The sequence below is a fragment of the Lepeophtheirus salmonis genome, chromosome 14, assembly GCF_016086655.4.
Source record: "Lepeophtheirus salmonis chromosome 14, UVic_Lsal_1.4, whole genome shotgun sequence".
NCBI classification, from domain to species: Eukaryota; Metazoa; Arthropoda; class Copepoda; order Siphonostomatoida; family Caligidae; genus Lepeophtheirus; species Lepeophtheirus salmonis.
The window spans coordinates 21,908,389-21,920,274 of record NC_052144.2 but is presented as its reverse complement, the minus strand read 5'-3'; the positions used below and the strand labels follow the sequence as shown (position 1 = coordinate 21,920,274).

The 11,886-nt window shown below is 30.0% G+C and overlaps 1 protein-coding gene across 3 annotated transcripts; it reads right to left on the bottom strand.

Annotated features, from left to right (window-relative positions):
* Positions 1-296: 296 nt before the first annotated feature.
* On the bottom strand, positions 297-10,187 carry LOC121128951 (uncharacterized). Of its 3 annotated transcripts, none has more exons than XM_040724572.2 (5): positions 10,054-10,187; positions 5,078-5,306; positions 1,853-1,939; positions 1,631-1,806; positions 297-1,563 (listed from the first exon to the last, which is right to left on the bottom strand). In XM_040724572.2, the coding sequence occupies exons 3-5, from the start codon at positions 1,861-1,863 to the stop codon at positions 890-892; spliced, it is 861 nt and encodes a 286-aa protein (XP_040580506.1). In that variant the 5' UTR covers positions 1,864-1,939; positions 5,078-5,306; positions 10,054-10,187; the 3' UTR covers positions 297-889. The 3 variants fall into 3 exon arrangements, with proteins under 3 accessions (XP_040580506.1, XP_040580507.1, XP_040580505.1); XM_040724573.2 differs by having other exon boundaries at positions 1,631-1,788; XM_040724571.2 differs by lacking the exons at positions 5,078-5,306; positions 10,054-10,187 and having other exon boundaries at positions 1,853-2,021.
* Between the last annotated feature and the right edge of the window lie 1,699 nt (positions 10,188-11,886).

Genomic DNA, 11,886 nt, shown 5'->3' with positions numbered 1-11,886 from the left:
CTTCGTCATTATTTTTATCAAAACTTCTTCATGAAAAGTTTTGTTGACGAAATGATTTCGTCTCGTCAGGCTTGACGAAGTTAGCACCGCCATGTACCTAGTCAGGTCCTGATCGACACTCCTTTATCCTGAGGTTGTATCTGACTATAATTATCAAGTTGTCTAGTAGATAATTATTTAGTATTGCAGCATATCCTAGAACCACTATTGACGACTCATTCTAATCTTTAAAAAAATCAACAGGGGATTTTTATAAGATTAAGACCAGACATAAATAAAAAACAAAATAGATATTATAAATTTGTCGAATAATTTATTTGACTGTATAATATAGTAATTCGATTTAACAATATTTATAAGCATGAGAAATTACAATAACCCGTGAAACAAACTAAGAGTGTTAATTGCTTTATAATAATTCCATTTTTTTTTTGTAACTAATATGATAAACAGTATTCAGTCAAAACGTTTACTTCAGAGAATTGGAGATTATAATATGAATTATTATATGAATGAATGCAGTTACATGATTGAGCAAAAATGATTTTGTCACTATACATTAAAAGGAAACATAGTAACCCACAACTGTAGTTTTGTATCATTGATAAATAAAGAATTACTGAGGGGAAAAAATATTTTCTGAAAGAACGAACAAATTTTATTATATAAATAGATTGTAATTAACTCAATTAATCACAATTTAATTCTTTAGCATTTCATTCAAATTAGGGATGAGAGATGGAGAGAAGAAGTTGTATATATACCCAACGCGAATACAAGAAGAAAAAAAAATTATAGAATATTTTTGAAGTAAACTTAAATTTGAATTGTGCAACAGTATTCTATGTCGTTTACAATAAAAAATTTTGAAAAAATTACATTAAGAGTACTAAAGCCTATTGTACTCAGAGAGACGACGATGATTAATATATCTATGGTACAAATAATACGCAATCCCTCCGAAAATACATAGGAAAAAAATACCAATAAACCATGCGTAAATGTGGGATCTAGATTGAGGACCATATGGATACTTAATTAAAGAATTTGTTTCTTTTGGACAATTTCCATACACTCCTCCAGCAATTCGGTCACAATTAATCAATTGAAAGGTCTTATCCATACAGATACCCAATTGATAGAGATAATGGCCCTCTTTATTCTTTTCACACTCCAAAGCCGGAGTGAATCCTCCAAGACTACTCTTCACAGCATTTATAAACGCTTCAGCATCGTATGAGCTTCCCTGATAGACTCCCCCCTTACGTAGCAAATTTGAAATATCATATTTTGCATGAAGTTCCAAGCCTTTTAGAAAGTACAGATACTCTGTACTCATGGAAAAAATATCTGCCGCACAGGTTCCATGCTTCATGTATTCATGTTTCCAAAAACCGTATTTATCGTGAGAACCCCCATGGACGTCTATCCAGTGAGCCTCTAACTCACTTAAAATATCCTTGAGAGCTTTTGGGTCAAACTTTGTTGTGTTATTACAGTAGAGGGGTCCAATTGTCATATTTTTTGTGGGCCATACTCCGTGTATGGACCAATCTGCTCCATCTATTAATTAATAAATAATATGAATGGCCAATAATAAAATGATCTCAATTATTAATAATATGCATACTGTTCATGTTGCACGTGTGGTTTTTAGAGGAATCCTTCCACTTAACACATGCAGATTGAGGCCAAACTTGCGTAAAATAAAGGAAATCGAATTCTTTATGCTCATATGCGCCAACATAAGAGATTGAGAGCCAAAGAACCCACAATGAGATAAAAATCCTGCGTACATTGAAATTTCTATTAATCAAAGAGTTATTTATAACTTTTACAAAAATATAATTACCTTGGGATCATTTTGGTTAAGATAAGGACTGTGACTGACGTACCGCGTAGGAGAAAGAGTACAAAAGCTGACTACTAAAAACACCTCCTAGGAAATTAATTATTATATTTTTTTGATTAAGATTTGGCTGCTGCACTATGGTTATATAAGCCTAATTTATTCAGAAAATCACACAACCTTTTATTATGACGTCATTATACTGCGAATAATACTCATTTTGTCATTAGTAATCACAAAATCATTTTTATTTAAAAAATTCACCGTCTTTGCGGTTTTGAGAACAAGAAAAATCCGATTTTATGGATAATTTTTGGTCACTGAAACCAGTGAAATGGGAGAAATTATTTTTCAAAGTCCACTTTTTAATATTTTTCTTTTATTTCTTTAGTATTATAGTTAGCAGAGCCAATGAGTCCTTATACTACCTGGAGGAGCACAAGCTCCAATCACGCAACCTGTTGTGGTGATAAACATCTGTTTTTATGACAAATTCCTATTGTTTAAACTCATTTGATCTTTGTCCAATTATCAAAGAGTCATAGTTTGTCATTGTTGTAGTTTTTTAGCAACATCACGTGGTGTTTTATTTAACTCTTTCATTTTGGGTTAGCCTTTTATTTCTCCAAAAATTGTTTTTGACGCGAAAATGATGGATTCACTTTACGTTCACGGCTCAAAATCAAAGTAGATATTTTTTAAAAGGTTTTCTAAAGTAAATCTTCAAAAAATAATAGAACTAATTATTTAAACAGATAAATTTGCCATTCAAAAATAAAGTATCAACTTCAGTTTGTGTTTGTACAAGATTATGTAGTTTCAGTTTCATTCATATGATATATTTATTTAATAGATATTAATATTGTAATAATAAAATAATCAATTCATTATGGTAAACTAGTGTGTTTATGTTGGGTGTCGAACTGGAGCCGATAGGAAACTGTCTTCAGGTTTCGTAATACATCGATTTCCCAAATCTTAAATTGATAAAATAAAATAATTTTAAATAATTTATGATATAACTCTTATGAAGGAATAACCCAGCTTGGGAAGTTACCTTTGAGTGAGTAGAGTATATACACACAATTTTTAAAATTATGTTCCATATCGGAAAAATGATATATTGTTTTTGCTAGAGTTTATTGGATTCGATATTGAAGTCGAAAGACACCCATTACACATATAATCAAAAAACATTTTTGTGTTAATTGGATGATTATCAAATGACATGCTAATCACATAGAAGCTTAAATCATCCAACATTTTTAAAGTTTTAATAATGATGTCATATTGATAAGATGCTGACAACTTATCAATTTCGATGAGGACAACTACATCCTTGTATCGAGATGTTAACGAAGAAATCATCAATGTTAAAATTGTTTTACATACGCTCCCATCAACTTCCCCATAGCATTTCCTCTTGCAAACTCGAATCTTTAACTATAATTAGAAAAAAAAAAATACTAATCTTGACAAATTTACAAAATTACATCTCCTTCATATATCATCAAATGAACATATCGTTGGAAGCTGGATAATTCTTTTATTCTTGTTTTAAGTATATTTTAGTAGAATAATTTATTCCACATTCTATACTTAAAAAGCTAGTTATTCTCGTCCGATAATTACTACGACGTAGCGATAAGAATTTTCTAACACGATTATACAAGTTTGGTGATGTTCTAAACCATATGGCAGCCAAATGAAATGAGCTTATTTGTATATTTTTCTTTATTTTGAAATTAAAAAATGAACTGTTCTTTTATAAAATTCATTTTAACTATAAAATAATCAGACATTTGTTCTTCTAATTCACTCATCAATTTATCAATTCTATTAATGGCTTTGGATGGAGATGACACGCCCAAATTGTAAGCGCCAAGGAAATACATTATTTTTAGAACTGTAGATTTTTTTTTTTTTTTTTGATATCATATGATATTTCTGGTAAACCTTCATCTTTGTGACAAAATATCATTGTAAATTCTGTTTCGTTAATGAAACTGATATCTTTCGGAAGTTGCTTATTCATTGCCTTAAAAATAAGATCATCAAATGTGTTGTCTATTGTTGGTTTTAAAGTTATTTTCTGAACTACAGGAATATTTTTTTTCACATGTCATATAATTTTTTGTAGTTCTCTTCTTTTAATGGATTTTTTTTGGGAGAAATTGAAGGGTAGGGGTCAGGCTTAAGTATTTGTGTTTTCTGTCATTTAGGAGTATAAAAATAATATCTTTCGTTAAAATGTAATGAGCAAACTACAGAATTAGACGTAAGTATATATGAGGATTCGTGACGGATCATGTTGATCCATTTATGCTTACAAATTAAAGATTTTGGTAATCGATGTAGTCCGACGCCAGAAGGTAGTGCCCTATCGGCTCCAGTTCGACACCCAACATAAACACACTTTTTTACCATAATGAATTGATTATTTTATTATTACAATATTAATATCTATAGATTAATATAATATCATTTGACTGAAACTGATACTACATAATCAGATATACAACAGGTTGCGTGATTGGAGCTTGTGCTCCTCCAGATAGTATAAGAACTCATTGGAACAGACCCATCAACAACTACAAAAATACTTGTTTACCACAATTTATAGTTTTTTTGTAATATAACACATCATAATTATTGTTATAGGTCAGTCCTTATTTATTAGGTCCAGTCCAGTCTTAGAAAAGGTCCTATCAGTCCGTAAGACCGTCGGTCATTCAAACTATCAGTACTAGAACTGATTATCAAAAGAAAGCTCAAGTACCGTCATCTAGGACGAATTGGATATGATAAATCTAAATTGTATCTACCCCCATACCCCCCACAACTATAAGTTTTAGGACTGAACTGGACCGGGTGGAGACTAAACTGGACAGACTGCAGTCCTAAATAAAAATCGACACATGAAATAAAAAAAAACGCAATATGAGGGAAATATTATATACTATATGGTCAGAATAATTCCAAACACTGCGCTATGCAAAATCCACGGTGTATGAAACCGTAATATGCAGGGATATCCAGTATTTACCAAGTCTCTATGTAGGGATAGTAATGAGTAATCCTCATTACTTACCCGACTATAGATATTTTTATATATTTCCCTACGTACTCGAGCCATCCTGAGTTTTTGTAGTGTCTACGCACTCAACCCGCTTGACCCCTTAATATAAATGTACTCTTGTATTTACTTGATTATGTGTATTAACTTACTTTCATCTTATTTTACATATGCACTTTCAGTGTGTGAATCTCCAAGAGGATGTTGCCAGTCCTTGTGTCTATTATGTAGAATATATTAACTCTTTTGTTAAATCTCAATCAAGCCTTATTCTTTCTTCCCGACGTTCTTATCTTCCTGGCCCCTGGCCTGGCGACGAGTTTTTAAAGTACACCACAGTTTTAATACAATCTGGAGGAGCACCAGTTTTAATCATGCAACCTGTAATTGATGAAAAACTCATGTCGGTAAACTCGTAGGAACTTTATACAGCTATAATATTTGTGGTTGTTGTATATTTTAATCAACTTTTTCATTTTGAGCTAATATTTGAAATCCTTCAAAAATAGTTATTCAGTAAAAAATGATGGAATGTTTACAGATAAAAATTAAAGTAGATATTTTATGTTTTAGTGTTTTCTAAAGTAAATGTTCAAAAAATTATTGAATTAATTCATTATTTGAATGAAAACTAAATACATAATAATATTGTATAAACACAAATTCAAATTTTATACTATATTTCTAAATGGTCCATTCATCAGTTTTAATAATTAATTTAATAGTTCAGGAACTTTACTTTAGATAACCCTAAAACAATATTTACCTTGATTTATATATTTTATGATCATATTTAGTATTATTAAGGTAGGTATTGAATGTATTTTTATAATATTCAGGGATTTTTTTATTCAAAAAAAGAACCGTAAAAAGTTATATTTAGTTATATTATAGTTAAACTCAATAATAAATTAAAAATGTTCTCATAATCAGAGATGTATAAAATAATATGTCCTAGACAGTGGAAGCAGCCTTTTCTAATTGGCAAACTGTACAGAGTTTTTTATTTTCGAAAGAAGTATGTATATAGTAATAACTATATCTGGTTCTCATGAAAGACTGAAAGTAACTAAATAAGTTTACTAGGGAGTGATATCTTATAAGTCAAAGTCCTTATTGGACTGAGATTTTAATCGAGGATCAACATCGGAGTAATTATTGCCAATGTCCTTGTTTAGATCCTCCTCCCCTCCTCCCATGTCACAGTTGAAATTAATTTATAGGTTATCTAACGGACTTTAAGAGTCATTTAAGCTAATTTAATGAAATGTCATGACAGCTTAGCTCCTCTTCTTCTAAACATCCTTCGAATTTCTTAGGGTTACCATGTTGATTTTCGGTTCCTTTTTTTTAGATGCAAAAATATAGATAATTTCCATCACTACCTATAATCAAATTGTGCTAAGTAATTGCATCATTAGTGTAGCTGAAAATAAGATCTCCCAGTATCCTAAAAAAAGAAACCAAAAATTAAGGTGGTCACTCTGATAATTTGAAGAATGTTTAGGAAAAGAGCAGCATAGCTGTCATGACGTTCCATTAAATTAGCTACGAGAAGGAAGGAAATAAACACTAATCCTCACCCCGTATCTAGGAAGGATATAGGTAGGAGTTACTCTACCTATCGATCCTCAATTCTACTCCGAGTCATACAAGGACTTACACTTTTGGCTCTGCAACAAATCCTTAGTCTTTCACGCACTAATGATTAACTTATATTTATTGCTTTCTCTTCAAGAATAATGATAACAGCTTTGAAAAATAAAAAGTTTTTCAGATAGCAACTATCAACATAAAAAAACTGATCCCTCTTTCATTATCAGATTTTTTTCATCTCTGATCATTTCATATTTATTTTTCTTTAGCTGTTGTGTAAAAATTGTACATTGAATAAGCAAATTATGCAAGTTGCAATGCAAAAATAAGAGTAATGTTTTTAGATGAAAGATTTGCAGTACTTGGGATGAGGTTAATGAAATAATGGAATATTTTTTAGATGATCGATATATTAATGGTGTTTTTAATAAAAATTAATAAAATATAAGTACTCTGTGGCACATTATAAAGTTCAAATGCCCACAGTTATATTAGTCATAAATACATAATAATTAATCCCCATGTAATTTTAATAAATCTAAAAGAAAAGTTGGTATCGATTTATAATTGGTAATGAAAATGACTAATATTGTTATTAAATAATGTATATATTAGACCAACAAATTTCAACTTATACAAAATAAATATGAAACTATGACAGAGTTGATTATTTAATTAATTGTTATGATATAATTAGCCTTTAGTCTTCAAACGGAGTTACCTAACTACCACAAAAATACTCTATGTATTTTGTTGTCATCCGTCGATTCCCTCCTTCGACATGGATATTTCCTATGTTACGTTGGATATCTCCAGAGATGTTCAAAAAGCTATTATAAAAAGAACCTGCATTTTTGCAGTTGGCACCTTACTCCAAGAGAGAGCCTTATTTACCAAAGCTGTCATCATTATTTTTTATTCTTATTTTTATACTATCATAAACTCAATGGAGTCCCAAAGTAAATTAGTGTTGTCAAAGATTAAGGAATAGCTTTTGGAAAAGGATATCGTACCTTAGTCGAGACTACAGGTAGATCCATACATTACTTAGTTTTCCATGGACTCGGAGCATGAGGAATTGTACTCGGAACCAGAAACCCCAGGGCTCTGATTTGATTTGAACACTAAATAGGTGGATTCAAATACAGGTCTGAGAATGGGTTCTTTACTCTTTTCTTGAGGTATATTTAGAATGAGTAGTTAAATTTTTCTATGGAATATGAAGAGGATCTAGATGAAGATGCAAAATAATTAATGGGAATTATAATTTATATATAAAAGTTATGTAATAAAATTGAATGTTATTTAATGTTAGAAAATTAAATATAGGTCATTGTTATATCTATTTGTTCTTGTTAGATTCATAATATTTTGTTTAAAACGTGTTATAATTCATCATAACAAAAGTAAGTAATATTGGAATTGTAGGTACAAAAGTTTTAAAATGAACACATCGAGAAAAAAATTATACTATCCATATAATATACGCATTATATTTTATACAAATAGAAATATTTTTTATTATCTTATCTTACATAAAGAAACACTACAACCTATAAAATTAATTTTATTTTTAAATTCCGCATCACTTCTATTTAACTTTTAGTCAAACTTCGGAAATTGTCATCACAATTATACATTTGAGCAGTTTGTGTTGTCTGTTTTTTGTTTTTTTTTCCGTCTTGATGATGACGAAGAAATTTTTCTTTGACGTTCTACATAAGATTGAATGCAATTCACAGAAATTTGTTATTAAGAGGCTAATATGATTTCAATGTTTAGAGGACATGGTAATTATATAAAGTAATATAAAATATTCATATTGTCAACTCTTCTCATACCTTTATTAAAAGCAATGCCATTTTACGATACAAATGATCCAGGACTGGATCATTTTCTTCAAATTTGAACATTTGGTAAGTCATTCAATATTGACAAAAACTGAGTAAGATAATTGATTAATATTGTAACCATTCTTTGCTATACAACATTGTTTGGGAAGTTGTGATAATGGTAGGAAAGATGGTTCTAGGCAAGGTATATCTATTGTATATTGTATATGTAATTTTTCCTCGAGGAGATTTTGTCGCATGACATCTTCGTCGCTTTTTATGTTTTTCTATTATCGGTTCAAACTTTACTGTTGTATCTCGATCAGATTGATTATATAGCTAGGAGATGAAGAAAAGAGGAATAATGATAAAGAAGTTATCTGTAATCTTGTACTGTTTACATATTTAATATTATTATACGAAGATAGAATAAGGAACCACGGATCTGGGATGCTGAGTCGATTTCGAAAGGACTCATTAACTGGTGGCGCGTTAATTAATCATAGTCGTGGCCTTAGTTGAGGCTAGAAGAAATGGAAAAAATTCCATCGATAGAAACATAGGAATATTTATTGATGAATCATAGCTCTTGTTCGAAGATGATGGGTGGCCTCTTATTTCTATTTACTTTTACTATCAACGAGATTTAATATCTCACAAAGGTGCATCTCTTTTCTTGGATTCATCTCACTTGGCCTTATTCTGTAATATATTTTATTAATATTAGTTATTACGATATGATTACTGATTCTTTCATTCATTGTAGACTGCGGCTCGATTTCCCTCTCAAGCTGGAAATCACCAAATAATCTTATTAGGACAAACTATTAAGACTATTCCTATCCCAGATGGTCTGTAAAATCATCATGTTGGACTATGTCTTAATCCGTGATCTCCTGTTTATATTTCCTAAATTTACTCTATCACTCTCAAGAAGCTTTTTTCCCATATTGGAACTATGTCTCTCTCGATCATACTCAATCAAAAGGGTTATCTTGTCAACTTTGTTTGGATAATTCTTTATTAGAAAAGACACCACCCCTGAAGGATGTTTTCTTTACTCTAACATTGTGGAGTACGACTTTTAATCTCTTAATACTTACTTTATTACTTTTTATTTGACGTGATTTTGCATTTGTTAGTTATGTGTCACTTATTTATACATGGTTTATAGATCAGCTCTGGAGGAGCCGATAGTTTGTCTTATATATTTTTTAATTCTCAAGTCATTAGTTATAACTCATATAAAATAAATATTTTAATAAGATGGTTTTATAGCCTTCATTTTCTGAAATAACTATTAATATCTATATTTGTTTAATGATTAAAATAATAAGCCACATATCGTGCATTGACTCTTGTAGAAGAATACTTTATTCCCCACTGTTTAGGGATAGCATAAATAATATATAAGAGCAGATAATGTGTATTTCTACAAAAGTTACTTTTTTCAAAAAGTCTATTTGACTTTATTGTATTTAAAAAAAATAAAAAAATATTTGAGTTACTAATTTCACCTAGAAAGTACATACAAAGACCATAATGAAATTTATATTTCTTAATACTTTTTGTTTAAACTTTCAGTTCATTTAGTAAACTCTACTTAATCTAAAAAAAAAAAAAAATTAAGGAACATTTGTAAAATTAAATAATTTTACCAATGTTCCATATTTTTTTTCCATATACATTAAGCATCTTACATCTTTCTCTAGGAGCCTCCGGGCCGCGAACGCACACACTTAAAGTTTAAGAGAATAACTCCCGAGCGTGATGTCCATAAGCTATGATGATTCTATTCCATTTTGAGTTATGTCGACTTTTTGTAGTTCAAAATCATATGTTACAAGTGTTACCTATGTGTGACATAAGTAGAAGTCTAAGCCTAAAGTTTATGAGGCTAAAGTAGAACTGATGTCTTGAGCCTCCAATTCCTCAATAGATGGATTTTTGGTGGATGTTTTCTGCTATAATGGGTACAATTATCAAAGAGCAAGGTAATGTAACGTGGATAATGAAATCAAAATATAAAAACGGTCACTATTTCAGTAACTTCTTAGATATAATTCCTACAAATGTTTAATTTGTTCGCCAAAAATAAAACCTTGGAAATTAATAACCAAGTAAATTTGTCAAAGAAAAGAGCCTTTTAAAAAATATATACCCCAAAATTAATAGCTTTAATCAAATTAAAAGTGAATATTTAATTAGGTCCATAGTTACATATACGAAATAAATATATTAAAATAATATGGTAAAATAAAAAATATAATAATTTAAGTATTTTTTTTAAAGGGGTCAGTAATCTGAGATACACATGATAACTACAATTTTTTGTATGTAACGTGATTATTATTCTTTAATTGAATAGGTCTGTAAAATTATAAAATGTGATGTTTTTTTAATAATATTAAACAACACATAATCCTTAAATGGAAGAAACAATTATTATTTAGTTAATAATTTATCTTACATTCCTTTAGTTAATCATCCATCAATATCACTCTTAGGTCAAGAAGTAATTCATGGATTGATTACGTGACTTCTCAGTTTTATGGTAGTAGGCTGTTTTGGTTCTTTGTTGTATAGAACTCGATTATTTTTAATAATGAATAAAAAAAGGGGGGAATAGTAAGCTTACTAAATTGAGGGAGGAGGGTAAATCTTTATGTGTTGAAGATGTTTGTTTTGTACTTTTTTTGGAGATAATTAATATTATATTGAATATTTTGTTAAATTATAATTAAACTTGAAATTGGCCGATTTTCTTTTTACCTCTTATTTTTTCACTCCCCCCAGTATTAAATTTTAATTGTGCATTGAGGTATCTTATTCGTATCATTATCCTTGTCTTGGTGAAGAGATTCAAAACAGCCTCGTCATACTTGCCTCCAAAGGAGTCTTCCAAAAACTTGACAAAAACGTTCGATTACTTTTGGATGACGATCTAATAAGAGGTAAATGGAATTCCTTGAACTTCTGGTCGAAAACTTCACAGTTTTAAAAAAAATAATCAAATGGCACCATCTGTCCTCCTCTAGACAAATGATATATCCATGGTGTCAGTTCATGATCATTCAAATATATGTCAATTGTCTTCTTCCCCAAATCCGGATATAAAAGTTTCATCTTGTGTACAATAAAACCCGATACATAACTGAGCCCCTGAAAGTTGAGATCCCATTTTTTGAACTGATCTAGTCGATGGTTTATTGCAAAATCCACATTAACTTTATGAGGGATATCAAACGTAAATTCAAATTCTGAACAGCTTTCTTCACCAATTGTGATATCTAAGATGTCTCCAGTGATTTAGTTTGTTACGGATTCTTTTTCCTCTTCATCCTCAACTCTATAAATGTCATATTCTTTTTCAATCTGAGCAGCCAGATTGCTCACCAAAGTTTCACAATTTTTTCCAATTTCCAGAATTATCATCCTTTTCATTGCTCCAACGGCTCCAGGGTAATCATCATCACCACAAGCACTTCTCAAACGGGTCAAAAAAAAAAATCAAGGCAATCTTGATTAGTTCT

Coding starts and splice junctions, on each gene's coding strand:
- LOC121128951 (XM_040724572.2), bottom strand. Junction 1,564..1,630: donor CCACACGTGCAACATGAACA/GTATGCATATTA, acceptor ATTAATTAATAG/ATGGAGCAGATTGGTCCATA.